The sequence below is a fragment of the Lissotriton vulgaris genome, chromosome 8 (genome assembly GCF_964263255.1).
Source record: "Lissotriton vulgaris chromosome 8, aLisVul1.2, whole genome shotgun sequence".
Lineage (NCBI taxonomy): Eukaryota > Metazoa > Chordata > Amphibia > Caudata > Salamandridae > Lissotriton > Lissotriton vulgaris.
Genome location: NC_141696.1, coordinates 426,510,723 through 426,530,101, shown reverse-complemented (window position 1 = coordinate 426,530,101; position 19,379 = coordinate 426,510,723). Strand labels below are relative to the sequence as shown.

Genomic DNA, 19,379 nt, shown 5'->3' with positions numbered 1-19,379 from the left:
GCTTCGCCCCGGGCGTCCCGCTCGCGTCCCGCGACGCGGGGGTGCTCCTCCTTTTGAGAGCCTCTGCTGGCGCTCTCTGAGCGCTGCCGCGTCACTCGGACGCGCCGCCGCGGTGCCTGCCGGGAGTTGGAGTCTCCCGGAGCGGCGGCGCGGAGTCGATGGTCCCCTGACTCTTGGCGGTGGCGGCGGCGTGGACAATGGCCTCTTCCTTCCTCTATGAAGTCAGGTAGGTGATTGTGACTCTCGGCGGTGGCGGCGAAATGCTTGTGGTCTCCCCCGCTCTGCCGGGGTGCTCCTCCTTTTGAGAGCCTCTGCTGGCGCTCTCTGAGCGCTGCCGCGTCACTCGGACGCGCCGCCGCGGTGCCTGCCGGGAGTTGGAGTCTCCCGGAGCGGCGGCGCGGAGTCGATGGTCCCCTGACTCTTGGCGGTGGCGGCGGCGTGGACAATGGCCTCTTCCTTCCTCTATGAAGTCAGGTAGGTGATTGTGACTCTCGGCGGTGGCGGCGAAATGCTTGTGGTCTCCCCCGCTCTGCCGGGGTGCTCCTCCTTTTGAGAGCCTCTGCTGGCGCTCTCTGAGCGCTGCCGCGTCACTCGGTCGCGCCGCCGCGGTGCCTGCCGGGAGTTGGAGTCTCCCGGAGCGGCGGCGCGGAGTCGATGGTCCCCTGACTCTTGGCGGTGGCGGCGGCGTGGACAATGGCCTCTTCCTTCCTCTATGAAGTCAGGTAGGTGATTGTGACTCTCGGCGGTGGCGGCGAAATGCTTGTGGTCTCCCCCGCTCTGCCGGGGTGCTCCTCCTTTTGAGAGCCTCTGCTGGCGCTCTCTGAGCGCTGCCGCGTCACTCGGACGCGCCGCCGCAGTGCCTGCCGGGAGTTGGAGTCTCCCGGAGCGGCGGCGCGGAGTCGATGGTCCCCTGACTCTTGGCGGTGGCGGCGGCGTGGACAATGGCCTCTTCCTTCCTCTATGAAGTCAGGTAGGTGATTGTGACTCTCGGCGGTGGCGGCGAAATGCTTGTGGTCTCCCCCGCTCTGCCGGGGTGCTCCTCCTTTTGAGAGCCTCTGCTGGCGCTCTCTGAGCGCTGCCGCGTCACTCGGACGCGCCGCCGCGGTGCCTGCCGGGAGTTGGAGTCTCCCGGAGCGGCGGCGCGGAGTCGATGGTCCCCTGACTCTTGGCGGTGGCGGCGGCGTGGACAATGGCCTCTTCCTTCCTCTATGAAGTCAGGTAGGTGATTGTGACTCTCGGCGGTGGCGGCGAAATGCTTGTGGTCTCCCCTTTCCACCTTTCACTAATGCGCTGAGAGGAGGATTTTATATGTAATAGGGTGCACTGTCTCTTTTGTGCCTCGTTATAAAAGCGTTGTGGCGCCAACAGGGAAAGTGTGCCCTAAGTATAATACACGCCTAAAGGGCAGCCACATGGCATTCAATGATTTAAAGGTAAGGCTGCGGCACGCTAAAATGTTATGATCAATGGCAACGTATCAAAAGCTAACTCATTAGGGAAAGGTGCGTTTTCAGAAACTTTAAGTCACGTGCCCATCTTCACAGACTGCTTTATTCACAGTAGAAAAAAGTGGGGTGATTACATGCCATTTCAAAATGTCTCATCACATTCTACCTAGCAAGTTTTCAAAATTAATATAAAGCAACCAGCCTGTTTGAGATGTTAAGGGTACCAGATGGAGGGCCATGCTCCAAGCAATGTTTTTCTGTTAGCAGTAGACTGATTTATTAGTCTTCAAAGTGAAAGCACAAGAGAGAGGACATGTTGCGGTTCCCGGTTGGCATTTCAGCTTTTCTTTGTGATGCTGCTCAGTCACTACATACTCTGTGTCAAAGAGACTGCATTAGTACCTCTATCCAGAATAGACACAAAACTAGGGTACTTTTGGCAGAGGAGAGGGGCGGTGCAAAGCCTTTTTAGGTCGAAGCCTAACAGACAGCAGAGCTGTCTGGTTGCAAAGACATTGGGGATATGTTGAAATCTATCCCAGGAATGCATTCTGCCCATTGCTAACCAGTGGCTTTGTTTTTGTAACTCCCATTTGCTTACTTTCTATTTCCTGGCTTGATTTGTGTTAGACTGTCCAGCATGTCTTTGTCCCTCCCGTGGAGCATAGCCTGTTCACCACCTCTCTGACTGACTCATTGTATTCTTCCGTGTGGTAGTCCAGGACAACACATGTTTTCTGTTGTCTCCTTCGTATGCTAGTTCCCAGCAGTAAACATGCTCTATCTCTTGGAAAAGGGTTTCTGTCTCCTATTTGTTTTCTGCGACTAATTCTATTATATCTGCCACCCATGCCATAGCTGCTGGTAGTAAAGGAGTGGGGGGTGCTGAAGCACACCCAAAATAACAGTGCTGTAGTTCAGAAGTGAATGAGCAATAAACAGGGTTTTAAATGTTGTTTTTATCTTGTCACATTTGCTGCACATTCAAAGACAAAGGTCAAATGTTGGGCTCTGTCTTCCCAGGAAACTTGGTGTTTACTTTTCTCTCCGACTGGAAAGTGAGAGGATTTATGTGAAACCTTGCTGGGCACTAGGGCCTGAAAGAAAAAGCTATTTTTTTTCTAGCACACAACAAAATGTATATGCCAGTAAATTAACTGTACACATATTGTAGAATACACCATAATTAGGAAAGCACAAATGAAGCACATGTTTTTTCAATTCTGAAGTGTGGTACAAACAAATATTTGAATATGATCAAAACACATCAATACACTAGGTGATGCGGATTTCACACATTGTTTGGGCACTGTAGAGTTTTATCAGGTCTGTGCAAATGTAATGGTAATTTAATTGAAAATGTGTTTTCTGTAATGGCAGTGCACTACCACACCATGCATACTCTACTCTCTGCCACTTTACTCTACATCACTCCAATCTACTCCACTCTATCCCAGTCACTCCACTCCGTTCTATGACACTCTCCTCCACACTATATGACACTACTCCATTCTACACCACTCTCCTCCCACCACTCACTTTCAGCAATGCTAAACAGAAGTCACGCTTGTGTACAACATGGCTAAAATTGGGAAGGCCAATAGCTCTTGCATAGGCGAGACGTATTGGCAAGGCCAATGTTTATTTCAAATGCTCTGGTTCCAGTTGCCCTGTTGGTGTAATATCAACCACACTGCCCCCACATTTCGGCACTGCATATGGTCTTCCACTTTTGCCTGAGAAGTTGGATTTAAAACCACAAGGATGGTACAACTGTTTTTGGTGTGCTTGTCAAAATAGGCTCATTAGGGATTTCTTTGATAGCCAGCAAACTGTATTAGTGGTGTCCCGCTACCCACCATCACTATGAATATATTGTTTTTATTTCAGGAGATATCTCCCACTCCAAGTTCTTTATAACCACCTCATTGACTACAGAGAAGGCAAGGGACTATGGAAGTCGATATTAGTGGAAGTGGCCAACAGGATGGTATTTTGGGGGCTCAAAGAAAGGCAGTTTTTTTTTAGACCATGCATGAAAGGAGGTAGTAAGCATTTTTATGGCCTAAAATGTGAGGAAAAGGGCAAAGCAAAAAATGGGCCTCTGCACTTTATTAGCATGTCTCTCTCTCTGTAATATTTTTGCACACAGATTCTTAAACAGCAAATACAAACATGTTCGCCTTTACAGGATCAGATCTGAGGGGCATATTAGGAACAGAATGAGATGATACTGCAGGCGCTGAAAAGGAATACCCTTCCACTAAACCATTTATGAAACTGGAGTAGTGCTGGGTCGCACTAGCTGAATTCATGACTGGATTCACATTTATCTTAGGCAGCCGAAGACAAAGGAAAACCCAGTGATGGAACTTTACTCGATGAGGGCCTGTGTCCTTTATAGGAGAAGCCCCTCAGTGTTCACACCTAGTCCAAAGAAACCCTTACTTTATAACCATGATTGCTACATACCAAAAGGGATCAGATACTTTTTGTGGTTAATGGTTATGATTTTCACATTCACTGAAGAAGTGCTGAAGGCTACAGGAGTAGATGGTGCCTTATCTTTAACATTTGTAACATGGTTGTATGGGATGGACTCCATCTAACTAGCATCAGAGGAGGAGGGAAAAGGTTTCCAACATAGGCTCCTTAGTTAAAGAACAGGAAGGTTAAGTGAGTGCTGATTAGTGTTTATGAGAAGAGGATGATCACAACTATTTATGCTTCTTATCAATGTCCTGAGAAGAATGGATCCTCGCTGCATCTGCTCAGCTCCAGATGAGAGAGTCTGCCCACCATTATTGGTTTTTACAGTGAATGGCCAGGAAGACCCTGGTCGTCCTATCCCTAATCGCCAAAAGTTGCATTTTTATACACAAATCGAGCGTTGTGGTCAGTCCCCAAATACCACTTGCAAAGGGGAAGAGTGTTGCAATGTATATTTGGCACAGCACTTAATACAGACAAGATAATAAAGCATACAACTGAGAGTATTAAGAGGAAAGAATTAGTATATGTTGCAGGGAAAAAAAAGATCTGATGTCACGAGCAGAACCTACATGGGGAGAAGACAATTGTGGGGTAATATACCCACTTATGCGGATCCTACTCTGAAGTTGATAATTTCCTAGGCTCGAACATTCTATTTTTTGCAATAAACTAGTTATGCAATGACTCTTGACCATCTGTATTGGATCCTTGGATGAACTGGAGTTCTAATTTGATAAGATACTTTCCCTCCCATGTCTTAGATTTGCTAATAATTGTGGGCAAGTTTGAAGTATCTTCACGAAATAAACCAAAAAGGGTCTTTAAGTTTGCAATACTGATCTTGTATAGTTTCAGGCAGATTGATGAAGAGGGACAAAGGTTATATGGGTGATTCCAAAATGTGTCCTTCCCCTTCAATTTTCCTCAGGACAGTGTAGCAAAATGATGGATTAAAAACCACCAGACACATATACACCACAATTGACATGCAGAGGTCACAACGGTGTATGCGCTGCTTCTGATTTTCGGTAAATCTGTCCATGATTTTTTTTTAAATTCATAAAATAATTCAACTATGCACCAACCTTTGGATTTAATGTTTGTCGGCATATACCTTTTTTTTTTTTTTTAGTCTGATCTCAATTTAATGTAAACACTATAACTACATCAGTCATTTCACTGATATCGGTGGGGTCATGAGCAATGCTTTGGGGTGATTAAGGTTGCTTTGATAACCATAACTGGAGACATCAATATTACATTTTTTGGATCATAACCATTTTTGTGGCTCTAGCAGAGACATATGTTGGGTGTAAAATGAAAAAATGAAACTTCAATGCACTACAACAACAGATAACCGTGACTGCTGACAAGGAAATGTACCAAGAGCACATGTAAGTAAAATGAACTCAGTTGGCTGACTGATCAATAACCATCTGAAATTCTTGATAAAAACTGTGCCAAAGAAGGGCTGTACACATCAACAATCAATTATCAATATGTGTTGCGATAACTGGTTTAAGGAAATACACATGCTAGGGGAAATCATAGAAGCTAATCCAATGACCATTGGAAGACTTTGGGTTTTCAAACAAGTCCATAATGGAGAACAGACTGACAAGAATCACATATGGCAACCGAGAGACCCGGGTAAGCACTTTATACTCACTGTGCGGAAATGATCCTCGACAGACAGCCTTGTTTAGCACTTTCACCAGAAACTTGTGACAGTTTATGAAATCGGACTCCATTTTCTCAATCGCATCCATCCTGAAAATAGTAAATAACACCGCTTTGACATAGGCGATTTTCTATATTTTTTTTTAGTTTGTGTTCACTATGTAATATTTCTGTTTTTTACTGTAATTAGCCATATAGCTTACATCACAAATTAATTTTACCAACCACAGAAACACGCAGGACCACTGAATCGACACTGCTGAGTTTGAGGCTGGTGTAAATCGACAGCTCTCTGGATGCCTGCTCAGCCCTCTCAGCTATTTTACAGGATTAAATGTTCCTTTCATAAGCAGTCAAGTGATAAAAACATTGTACCCGCTTTTTGCAGAAGGAAAAGGTTACATTAAATTATCTAAGGCAGGGGTCTCCAAACCGGTCCTGGAGGGCCGGATCCATGCCAGATTTTTTGGATATCCCCATTGAGATACATGTAGTTATTTAAAAAATTTGGCATGGATCCAGCCCTCCAGGACCGGTTTGGAGACCCCTGATCTAAGGGTTAACACCTAGCCTGTCAGCTCTCTACTATTACCAACTTGTGGGTACCCTGCCACCTAGTGGTGGGCAGAAAACAGCTTCTCTGAGTTATTCCAAATTAAGCCTAGGCAAAACTATCATTATACCTGCGTAAAGTCAGGTCGTTTTATGTTACACGCAAAAGTTCCGAAAGGACGCCATTACATCACACTGCGTAATTATGCACCGTTTGCAGCAAACATTTATCCCAAGCGAACATGGAGAACACAAACATCCAGAATATGAATGGCTGCTGTTTGCAGTGCTTTTTGTACTTTTTTTTAGTGTGACATACGTTTTCGTATCCATAATGGATGCAACTAAGCATTTCATGTTAAAATAGAACGCCAGATATGCAATTCACATCATTTCGTTTAATTAAATTCAAACAACGCACATTTTAACAGTGCTCATTTTGTGCTTTTGTTTGTCTGTGCTCAGCACCAGCACATCATTTTTAACACAGACACTTACTGAGGACATTCGACCACAGGGTGGTGAGGTCTATTTATTTTTGAGGGGAGCACATCAGTTTAACAATGAAATACACATTAAACATGTTTTTAGCTTGTCCAGGCCAATCTAACTACTTTGTGTGACCTGGAATTGTCCAAAATGTGACATTTATAAGAGTGTGATGTTTAGTAGGAAGCGTTTATATTGGCACACGGCAAGTGTTCCAGTTCCAGTCAGTAGTGCAAGCTGCAGTGACCTCAAAGGCGCTGGCACTTGTTTATTTACCATTTAAGCACTGACTGCACACCTTTAATGCTCACCCACCGCCAACACAATGCATTCATGCATTAACAGTAGATATGGCGTGGTAATGGCGTTTATATAGTGCTCACATAGTGCTTTTGTGGCATAATCGTTACATATATTATTGATGTTTGCATTTAGAATCATGCAATTTGGAGTGATTTTTCTAATGCAAATATTGTGACAATTTTGTGCCAGTTACATTTGTGGATGTTAGTTTAAAGTTTTCTCATTTTTTTTTTCAAGTAATTTTTATTGTAGACACACAATACGCAGGCCAATAGTTATACCTATACAATATCAATCAGAGTGCTGCAATCTGGTATAACACCCTCCAATTTACACAGCCTGCTGGCCCACATCCCGAGGGCCGGGCGGCGACAAATTCTCAGCTCCCACATGCCCGGTCAAGCTACCACAGGATGATCGTCTCGCAGTAAGGTGTGTGTGCCTACTTTTAGGTCCTCATCTATATAACCAACAAAACTCCCCTCCAACTCCCCCCCATCCCCGAAAGTTCAACCTCCCCTTCACCCTTCCCCCCCTCTCCATCATCCGCACTGGGGCCTCTCGATGTGCACAGCTAAACTTGGACGTCAGACAATTCCATCTATCAGTTCTCTCCTCTCCTGGTCATTGTGAAGTGCCGCCCCCGGTAGCGCCAAGGTCCTCCCCTTCATCCACTATCCCTGAGGCCCTGCACCATCATCTCCCAGGCTGTCGCCTGTTCTAGCGCTCTCTCATTAGTGGTTCTACGCGCCATCTGAAACCTATATGTACTATTGCAAGCCGCCCATTTCAAAAATTCATTGTACCACCTCTTATACGTCGGGCCCGTCCTCGCCTTCCAGTTTCTAGTAATCTCACGCTTGGCTATCATCAAACCCATAGCTATGAATTTACTTGAGAGCTTGTTTTGGGGGGTATGAGGGAACCAATGCAGGAGGCACACCGCTGGGTCAGAGTCAACAGTCCGGTCCGTCACCTCGTTCAACGTCTCTCCCACGGCCTGCCAGTAGTCCGACAGGGCCGGGCATGACCAGAGCATATGCACTAGCTCCGCTCCCTCCGCCGCGCAGCGGGGGCACCTCGCGTCAGTCGCGCCAAAGCATCTCAGGATCCTCCCAGGGGTCATGTACGCCCTGTGCAGTATGTAAAAATGGATAATTTGAAATCTGGCGTTCCTTGTGCTGTTACGCGCCCGCCGCACCAACTGTGCCCACGTCGTGTCCGGTATGGGCCTGCCCAGGTCAGTCTCCGACTTGAGTTTCAGCCTTTCCAGGGGCGGCAAATGCTCACGGAGCATTCTGTTATACAAGCAAGTCACCGCCTTCACCGTTCCCGCCGCCATCATGGCGTACTGACAGGCCATAGCCGTCTCTGGCTCTGCCAGTCCCAGTTCCCAGTGTTTCTGCATCGCTCTTATTATGGCTGCGTGGAGGAGGTAGCCCCCACGCGGTAGGTCGAATTGTTTCTGGAGGGCTAGAAACGGGAGGAGCTCCCCGTTTTCAAAAAGATCCCCCAGGACCTGTACTTCCGCTTCCTCCCATTGCTGCAGGCGGGACCAATCGCCTCCGTGCGGCAGCGCGGTTAGCATGCCCAACGGCATCTCCGGGGCGTAAGGGTGCTTAATCCCCGCTCGCTTCTGCGCACGGTTCCAGCATCGCCGAAAGGTGTCCTGCTCAAGGGACAAGTCCCGGGCGGCAAGTTTCTGTCCAAGTGCAATGTAGGCCAGCACATGCCGCGGCGTGCCTCGCAGTCGTCCCTCCTCCGGGCCCCGGTAAACGCGGGCCACCTCTTGCGTGAACACCTGCAGCTGGGCAGCAAGGTAGTAGAGCTCGTAATCTGGGAACGCCAAACCCCCTTCATCTTTCGGGCGGGTGAGGGTCGCCAGCGCCACTCTGCACCTGCCCGCCCCCCACAGGAAAGTAGTGAGCTGGGACCGAAGCCGGCGGAAAAAGGAGCTGGGGATCCAGATCGGAAGCGTCAGGAAGTAGTATAGTAGCCGCGGCAGTGCCACCATCTTCAAGAGAGCAATCCTGCCTGCTATGGACAGTGGGAGCGTGGCCCAGAAGGCCATGCTACCCTTCAGCCCCCTGACACATCTCTCCACATTGCCCTCAAACAAAGCCGCCGCGGTGTGATACACGTAAACTCCAAGGTAAGGGAGACAGGTTGGTTCCCAATGGAGTAGCGGTCGGTGGTCTGGACGGGTCGTGCCCTCCCTCAGCGGAAAAAGGCACGTTTTCGTCCAATTAACCTTCAATCCCGACAGACCACCAAATCGTTCCAGCAGCTCCTCCGCGCCGTCGAGCTCTGCTGCGTCGTTGTCAAGGAACAGCAGGAGGTCATCGGCGTACAGCGAGATAAACTGTCGCCCATCTCTAGCTTGCACACCTGCAAAGTAACGTCCCCTGCGGGCCTCCGCCGCCAACGGCTCAATCGCTAAGGCGAACAGCAAGGGGGATAGGGAGCATCCCTGCCGGGTGCCTCTCTCCACTGGGTATTGGTGGGACACCAAGGACCCAACCCGCACTCTCGCCACCGCCGCTGCATAAAGCACCTTCGTCCAACGGATATATCCTGCTCCCAACCCGAAGCCTTCCATGACCATGTATAAATAATCCCACTCCAGACTATCGAACGCTTTTTCGATGTCGACCGAGAAGGGCACATGGAGTGCCGCTCCCCTCCCGCAAATCTTCCATGAGTCGGATAAGTCTCCTGATATTTAGCGTCGTGTTCCGAGTAGGGATAAAGCCGTTCTGATCCTCATGGATCAGAGTGGTCATATGCGGTAAGAGTCTCGCCGCCAATATAGAGCTCAAGATTTTATAGTCAGCAGTTAGCATAGAGAGCGGTCGATAAGATGCAGGGCTGCGGCCTTCCTTGCCAGGTTTCAGTAGCGGAATGACTATCGCTTCGCGCATCGATTGGGGAAGCAGACCCGCGGTCCCCGCTTCCTTGTACACAGCTAAAAGCCGCGGCGCCAAGGCGTCCATATACTTGCCGTAAAATTCGATGGGCAAACCGTCCATCCCCGGCATCTTATTGCGGGCCATGGACTTGATAGCTCTCCTAATCTCCCCCAAGTCAATGTCTCTACCTAACTCCTCCGCTTGCTCGTCCTCCAAGCGCGGCAGGGTGAGACCCCTCAGGAACGTCGCTGTCGCCTCCCCCCGGTCACCCAGGGTGCTGCTATAGAGTCTCCCATAGTACCTCTGAAAGCCGTCCACTATGGCCGATTGGGTGTAGGTCAGATTTCCCCCCTCGTCTGCAAGTTGCAAAATAGGGGAGCAACGTTTCGTGGGATTTGCAAGCCACGCTAGCAGGGTGCCCGATCGATCGCCCTCCACGTGAGAGCGCAGCGCGTATGCCCTATGATCGTAAGCTCGCAGTCTTTCTACCTCAACCGCCACCGCTTCCCTAGCCGAGCACACCGTCTCCTGAAGGTCCGGGCGGCCAGGCCGTTCCCTCTCCGCTACCCGTAATTTTGCGTCCGCCTTCTCCAGGTCGGTCAGCAACACTCTCCTCGCGCCTACGTACTGTGTAATACACTGTCCCCTCACTATCACTTTAAAAGCATCCCATTCCACTGCCCTAGAGTCCGTGGTCCCCTCGTTGATGGCAAAGTACTGTGTCAATCCCTCCTTCAGTGCCGCCCCGAGCAGCGGGTCCTCCAGAGTCTCCGGTCGGAGCCTCCAGGTTGGCACCCTTGGCTTTTCCGTCGCCCAGTCTAAGTGAATCAGGAGCGGATTATGGTCCGAAACCGTTCTCGTTAGATATTCCGACCAGGCAACACACGGCAACACTGCCCGCGAGCACAATATCGCGTCTAGCCTAACGTGGAGATCATGTATCCCGGAGTAAAACGAGTAATCCCGGTCTGTCGGGTGTTGCGTCCTCCATGCATCAGTTAACCCCCAGCTCTCCTGCCAATCCCGCCGACCCTTGGCAATGCGGTGTACCGGGGAATCACTCAGAGGTGGGTGTGACCTATCCAAACTCACTTCCGCCACAGAATTGAAGTCCCCACCCATGAGTACCGGACCCACCAGAAAGCACGCCAGTGTCCCCGACAAACCTGCATAAAAAGCCATTTGGTCTACATTCGGGGCATACACGCTGCATAGGACAATATATTTTCCCCGCAACCTGCCCTCCACCACCACAAATCTCCCCTCTGGATCTATCAGCTGCCGTGTCAGTTGAAAAGGTGTCCCCGCTCTTATCCATACCAGTGCCCCCCTCGCGTATGCCGAGTAAGAGGTGTGGAAAACCTGTCCCCTCCATCTCCTTTGCAGCGCCGCCCCTTCCTGCTGTGTAATGTGTGTCTCCTGTAATAGCGCAATGTGAATTCCCCTCCTCAGTAGATAGGCATGCACTTTATGTCTACGCTGCATCGTGTGTAGGCCCCTCACGTTCCAGGTTATGCACTTCAAAACATTCAAGTTAGCCATTGTCCCGTAATCCAAAGTCTCGACTCTCCCCCGTGTTCGTGCGCCTGTGGATGATGGCCCCTCCCCAACCCCAAACGTAAACCCCCAACTGTCCAGCCCCTAAGCAAACCGGGGCCAGTGTCTGCGAAAAACACCCTGCAACAATCCCCAACTGTGGTGTTCCCCCTCCCCCCAGAACAGGCCCCAATATCGAGATACCAGACCCCATCCAAACTCCCTCAACTGAGAACCCCCCAGATGACTAGTACACGGCCGCAGCCGCAAGTGCCTTAAGGGCGTACGGAGCGAGGCCTCGCCCAAGAGGGGGCCACATGACCCAGGTCCGCACCCATCCCCCCATTTCTGAGATCAGCGCTCAGCCAGTCGCCCAGCGCCCAAGCCTGGAGTTAACATACCAGCTAAACAGGTGAAACCCCCAAGTGCCCTACCCTTTACCCATCAGGCATGAGTCAGACGTTTAGGATTTCTTCTGCCGTTTGCGGCGTCACCACCGGACCCTTGGCGTCGTGGATCCCAGATAGGTCCGACTCCGATCCCGAAGCCGATGCGTGTGTCTCTGTGTCCGTGCCACGTTTGGACTGGGAGTCCTCCGTTCTCGCCATCGTGACCACCGCTTGCAGTGCCGCCTTGCGTTCAGCCTCCGTTTGCGAGGCAGTCGGTTTCCCAGCCCCGCGCTGCCGTTTGCGCAGTCTTTGCGATTTGCGCAGGCCGTCTGGTGCTCGCTCCCGCTCCTTTTCCCACTCCTCTCGGACCTTGGCACCATCCGTGCCCGCTTTGTAGGTTTCCCACCAGTTCCAAGCGTCCGCGGCCAAGTTGAAGAACATCGTTTTGTCGTCCACCACAATTCGAAGTCTGGCAGGGAATAACAAGGAGTACGGGATGCCCTCTGTGCGCAGCTCCTTCTTGATCGTCAGAAAGGAAGCTCGCTGCCTTTGCGTCTCAAATGTGAAATCTGGAAACAGCGTGACTTTACTATTCGCAATTTGGAACGGGCCAGCGTCCCGGGCTCTTTGCAGCAGAAGATCCCTGTCCCTGTAGTGTAGCAGCCTGGCCACGATGGGTCTCGGCGGCAGGCCAGGTTTAGGCGGTCCGGATGGAACCCGGTGCGCTCTCTCCAGGGTGAAGAAGGGTGACAGGCCCTCAGGTGCTACCACAGTTTTAAGCCAAGTGTCACAGTAGGCCACCAAGTCAGTCCCCCCTTCGCTCTCCGGAACACCTACGATCCGCACATTACTGCGACGGCTCCTGTTTTCCGCGTCCTCTGCACGCCTTTCCAAGATCTGAATCCGGTCTAGAGCCTCCGTAAGTTTGCCCTCTAGAGTTTTGTGGGCAGGGGCCAGGTCCTTCAGGGCAGTCTCAGTCTCTTTCACCCTGTCTTTCAGCTTGTCGTGGTCGGCACGAAGCAGGCCAAGCCCCGACGCCACCTGCGCTATATCATTGTGCAGCGCTTCTCTCGTCGCCGTTATGGCCTCCAGGATACGATCTTGCAACTGCTTCAGGTCAGTGGGCTCCCCTGTGTGCCCTCCACTGGTTCTGAGGTCGCCGCTTCTTCCTGCTTGCCTCTCGGCTTCCCCATGGTGGTCGGCGTGAATCCCCGAGTTAGTATCTAGGGCCCAGCCACCGCGCAGCCTCTCCGATGTTGCCCACGCTCCCGAGATGGAAGGCCAATCCTCGCCGTCAGGGCGTCCAACCGCTGCAGCCAGCCGCGTTGCCCAGGGTTAGGGAATGCAGGGATCCGTGCCTGCCTCCCTGGGTTGATGATGGCCGGCCGCTCTCGGCAGATGCGCTGCTCCTCGGAGCCTCTAGGCAGGGCCACCGCAGGGCGTCGGGCCCCCGGGGGGGGGGCCTCCTTCTCCAAACCCCCAATCAGCAACAGGTCGCGGCCTCACCTCCAGGCGTTGTCCCACGGCTCGACCAGCCGGGCACTATCAGGACCCCCTCACAGCCGCCATTTTGAGGCGTCCCTCCGGCTCGGCTTTGGCGACCCCGAGTCGCGGCGGAGAGCGGTCCGTCCAGCTGCTCCCTGCTCGATCCGCTTGCGCTCCGCCGGCTTCAGTGCCCAAAACACTTCGTATCAGGCACAGCGCTGGGCTCCTCGCAGCCTTATGCAGGATTAACGGGGGGAATGGGCGCGGAGCTCCGGGCTTACACCGCCATCACCCTCGGCGTGCAAGCCACGCCCCCAGTTTAAAGTTTTCTCATGATAGAATACTTCACTCCATCAGTGACGTTGTAATGCAGTTGTATAGTTGTTATGTTGCCCATGCAAGACTTTCTTGCCACAACTCACGAGGACGGATTTTGCTGAATATGAACAATGGTAAGTGTTATTTTCCCAGAGGAGTATGAACTTTTAAAGTTGTAATGTAGAGTTCTAGTCAGGTGGAAAGACAAGCTACTAGGAGGTATGAAAACACTAATTCATTCAGTTTTGAACCTGTGGTAGCAAGTCTATTTGTATGTAACAGGACGCAGACATTGCAATACATTTCTACATTCTCAACAGCTAGAAACAAACAAACAATCACATTTTGTTGTGGTTATTTGTGTTTATTATAGCAAGATTTCCTTTCTTTCTACTGTGGGTGGCACTACTGTTGTCCCAGGGCTTTCAGTTTAGTCTACTGGATAAGGAAGCAATGACATTTATGCTCATTGAGTTTTCGAGGTATTCTCAATGGATCGTATCCTTGCAGGAAGTGAATTCCATTACTTAGTGGCTTGGACAGAAGGGTGGTTGCCACTGATGTTTTCTTCTAGTATGGTGAAAAGATAGTATGGAGCTAATCTCTCTATTAGTATCTGTTAAGCTTTATTTATCTGTAGGAAAACTGGTCCCTTTCGCTTTACTTCCTTGTGTGTATTGTAGAGTATTTTAAAAGTAGGTGTGTTTGTAGGGGTATTCCCAGTTGCTTAATTGCAGTGGGCTTGAAACTGCTTTTCTCCTGCTGAGCATCTCATTGCCGCTCGGTCCTGCTTCCCTTTTAGCCTGGTCTTGACAGCTACTCCCAGGCCTTTTATGATCACTGGAAAAAAAGAATTTTACGAAGCTGTCAGGTGTGATATTTTTATAATGAAATGTTATGACAAAGTTGGCAGGTCTGAATTAATGAATTTGATAAGCATGTTAAAGAAATCAGGCAATTAAGGATGGATTAGTACTACACTGTGCTAACGCCTGTATTACTGCATTTTGTTACATGGAATCTCAAAGATTACTGTAGAAGGCAGAGGATTTAGGGTTGGTTGCCTTCTTCCATAAACCCATGGGGGTAGATGTGCACTGTAAGAATTCTTGCAAGTCTCTCTTAGGATGGTTTGTATATTGTTTTGCCAACTTTCATTGTATGCAAATTTGCAATTTTATGCGCAGTATTTAGCTGTGTGTATTAAAGTACTTTTGACATCCGGGCTGGCAATTTTAGCTGTCTGTCAGGCACTTGTTATAAAAAAGAACTCATAAAAAATACAGGCATACAAATACATAGAGGGGTTTTGGTAAGCTCTTTTCGAACACTGGTCTGGTTGAGTGCAATTCTCATACTTCTTTTGTCCATGACAGCAAACTGCACGGGGCCATGGGACCGCTCACTTCAGCCACTAGCTAGGAGCAGCTATCCTATATGAATCTGCACCTTGGTATACTAGCAGCCCAATGAGGTATGTCTTGCATGTTGAGAAAGGGTGACACTGTCCCATAGCAGATGTTTGACTTCATCTACTAGAAATGTAATCAACCGGGAACTGGGAACTTGTACTGTTCGCAGAGAAGTGCCTTAAAGAGGAATCTGGTATAGATTTATACCATCCTCTTATGCAGGGACTACTCACTAGTCAAGTCAAGTCAAATGTTTTTATAAAGGGCAACTTATCACCGTAAGGTCTCAATGCGCTTGAAAATGCAGACTTTCCTACTACCCCAGGGACAGTGAAAATACCATGTTGCACAAGTATATACTCCCCCACAAACTGATGGCTTCTTCTACTTAGAGCCAGTGTCCATGTTCCAGGAAGAGGGAGTTTCCCACTCACTGATGGAAGGCCTACGCTCCCGCCCCGTGAGATATGTTGCACAATCAGGAGAAGTTAGGCTTACCTTCTATGGCATGACACCTTGTTTCCAGTTGCACCATAGAACAGAGTCAGCCTACCCTTCTGGTTGAGATAACAAGAGAGGGAAACAGCCATTACAACGCGGCTCTAACCACACAGTAACTTTACCGCGCGTGTAGAACAACGCATGCATTGTTACTAAGTATGGTCATTACTACTCATTTGCGTTGCACAGGTGGTAATGGCTATGTGAGTAACAGACTGGTGCTATCGGCGTCGTTGTGGTAAAGTTGCTGGCGTGGTGGCGTCATCAGAGGAAATGGAGAGCCTTCAGCTTCCTCCTGACGATCTGTGCCATGGCTTGCCTGAGAAGAGGAGCCTTGTTGTCCTGTAGAGGTAAGGGGGATTGAGCCTCGATATATGGCTTTAGACTGGGGTTGCTTTTAGTTCTAAAAAGTACCTGGGGGTGGTTTTAGGGCTCAGGGCAGGGGTCGGATATTTTTAAAAAGGGCTCAGGGGAGTGGGGTGGTCGTGCTGGTGTCTAGTGTTAGGGCTTAGGACAGGGTTCAGGTAAATATTAAATAGGGCTCGGGGAGGGGGGATTGTGCTGAGGTTCAGTCTTAGGGCAGGGATCGATCGGGTATTTTTAAAAAGGCATTGGGGCCAAGTGGGGGAGGCGTGCAGGGATGTACTTTTAGGGCTCAGGGCAGGGGTTGTATATTTTAACAAGGGCTGGGAACTTGGAGTGGAGGGGGCAACGGGGAACGGTTTACGGGGAGGTGGGAGAGAAAACCTTTATCATACATAGAGCTTTACCATAGATGCCTTTACAAAATAATTGTTATAAAAGCATGCATGGTAATAAAAAAATGAGTGGTAAAGGTTGTGTGGTACAGGTATTCACATTTTAACGCATGCCTGGTAAAGGCATGCGTTGAAACGGAATGCGTTGTACCGTCTTAAACCAACAAGAGCATGTGGCAACCAGAGGCTAAGTACTACTCCATCCTAGGGTGCTTTCTGTGGGTCAGGTTTCCTCCAACCCTGGGAATGTGGAGGGAACCAAGTCTGTTTCTCTGCAAAGCAACTCCCATACAATTTCTATTCAGATAATACCTACCATATTCTCATATCTCTTGTTAGTGATTAAGTCAAATTTCGGCCTTCTGCAGGCATTGGCTGAGAAGGCCACGTAGTCTATGAACAAATGATCACACCACAAGCAAAGGTATTGTGTTATACGTCATATAACCTTCTACCTATTACAGTACCATAAAATATAAAGCATAATACAAAAGTATTGTGAATAACATCCAAGATTTCCATGGGGCATGAGTAAGAGTCCGAACGTTGTCCTTCCTTATTTAGTATCATTGACCTCATCTGATAATATTTGTTTGAGTAAGGTGTTGGGAATTGCTAGGTCCCTAGTGATTATGTCCTTTACCTTTGTGGCAGTACTCTCAGTCACTCTGTCTACGCCATCCTATCTGCCTTTAGGGTATATATATTTCAGTTAATGTTACTATTGCAGTTTCGCTGGGGTGATGCTGTAATGTGGGAAATGGTGTGGTTGGTGTACAGTGCTGTGAGAGATGCACGGATGTGGTGTGATGTGCAACAGTATGTACGATTTTGTATGGTATACACATGCATAATGTTTGATTGCGTAATTTCTGATGGCATGTTGATTTGTTATGACATGATGTCCAATTTATCCCCATACCATTACTTTCTGTGTCCTGTCTGTAAGACCAACCACACTCTATATAAGTGTTCTACTTACCCCATGTAAATTTTCCTAACAACCACGTGAGTCCCCTACCGAAGGGTGCAACACAGGCCCCGCGTTGCGGGGTGGCCCCGCGACCAGGGGCCCACTCACTCAGCGGAGGCAGCAAGCGTCTTCATAATGATGGAGCGCATGCCCGGCTTCTTAATAAATTAAATGGTGCACCCGCCCGGACCCCCGGACGGGCCCTACTCACAGTGTTAATACTGTGGTGCAGGTAAGTATTCCAATCAGTCATAATTTTCCAGTTTCACCCTTCAATCATTCAATCAATCATAGCATTTGTAAAGCGCACTACATACCTGTGAGGGTCTCAAAGCACTAGGGGGTGGGAAACTCCGTTTCATCCTCTATACGGAGGCACCAAGCTTTTAAGGTATTACCCACATTTGTGTTAAATAGGTCAAAATCATCATTATCCTTGCAGAGTTCGGCTCAAATCCCATTAAGCAGCAAACTTGGCGGAGCACACAAATGTGGGAGATACATTCCAATTATTGCTACAATTCCCAACTCCAACCTAATTGCCTGAACTGACAAGGTTTTTCTAAGGCCAAACAAACTTCTTAAAGTCTTGCCCTTCGTTTTCTCCAAGAACATTTTATTACCATATAGAATGATTTCTGCACTATATATGAGAGTTGAAGGAACCGAAGTGAAAAGACAATTGCCCAAGAGCTGGCACACATCTCTTGACCATGGCATTAAGAAACACTTAGCATCCAGCGAGCTACTTTACCTAGTGCCTGTGAGTCATGTAACCTACTGTTTAGAGTTTGTGACATTACTGTTCCCGAATAATCGGATACTCTTTCGAGACTAGCCTGCTCTAGCTTCCAACTGAAATCTGTTTGTCTGACTAGAAGTCCCAATAATTTAGACCCTACTGGAGACAGAGAGCATTAAATTGAACAGGAGGACGACAAGTGCATAAAGGCTGTACCTGAATATCCAGATTGCCAACTGCAGATGGAAACTTCCAAGAACCAACAGAAGAAGCTCCACCAGATAGACTGGGTCAATTTCCTGATAGACCTCTATAGGCCCCCATGAGAATCCGTGAGATATATTAATGCAGGGAAATCAGCAAGGACATTAGGTATGTCAACTGAACAAGTGGACACTAAAGAGATGGTCCACTGACTGTATCAAAAGCTGCAGAATAGTCAATGAAGGTGGCATAAATCGTTTGAGCTAGACAAGTCTCCTTTAAAAATGGTGATTAGATTAAGTGAATGTTGGTGCTGCTAACACCTGATTGCACAGAAGTATTAGTACTTACCTTTTGTCATCTCTAGTTTGAACTGAGTATCAGTAGTAGAGGGGGAAAATGAGGGAGGGGGCGCTAAAGCTCACAACCAAAGCTGAATTTTGCTGATAACAAATCTTTGGGATTACGGCCATCCATGTATTCTTGTATAACACATTGACTCCTAAGTGAATAGTTGGTCATTCAGCGTTTTCGCCCAGAATCTAAATTACAAAACAAAGTTGAATTAGCCCCTGGCTTCAGTCTCTGCTTAGGTGCCTGTCATTTATTTTATGCACACCTGTTCATGATGTACCATGAAGTACAACTTTCTGAGTCAGAAGCCAGCTTTCACAATTCCAGACGGAAGGATGTTCTAATCAATGAGGCAAAGCCTATTGTTTGTTGCAATGCCTAACAGTATCCTGTTGTCATGTGATGTGCACAGCTCTGTACAAAGGCATGTCCATCCACCATGTCTGGCAATGCATATCGAGGCCCCAACTGAAATCCCCAAAATGATAGCCGAGACCCAAGGGTGCCTGTCATGCTCTGTGAAACATACACAACGTGACATTTACATTCCAGCATATGACCAAGAAAACTAATCGCAAATATCAGCCCTGCAACAGTGCCAACCATTACTAAGAGCCAGATAAGACAGACCAGACCCCCTGTGCCTCCAGGGCAGCATCAGAAACTGAAAGGATACATAACTGAACACAACAGCCTTGTATTGGGTGCTGAGGTGCAAAAATATGCACAATCCTCGTCAGGGTGAACCACAAAAAGTCACAAAATTAACCTGTGCTTAACCCCCTGGTAGCTTAGCACACAAGCAGTCCGGCTTAGCTTAGAGGCAATGTGTA

General features: G+C 48.8%; 1 protein-coding gene across 1 annotated transcript in view; it reads right to left on the bottom strand.

The window, feature by feature from the left end:
- The window catches only part of TUBGCP5 (tubulin gamma complex component 5), a 523,861-nt gene that overhangs the window by 11,172 nt on the left and 493,310 nt on the right, over nt 1-19,379 (bottom strand). Inside the window, exon 22 of the mRNA XM_086934193.1 lies at nt 5,611-5,711. Coding sequence (XP_086790319.1) covers nt 5,611-5,711 — 101 coding nt within the window. The remainder of the gene's footprint in view (nt 1-5,610; nt 5,712-19,379) is intronic.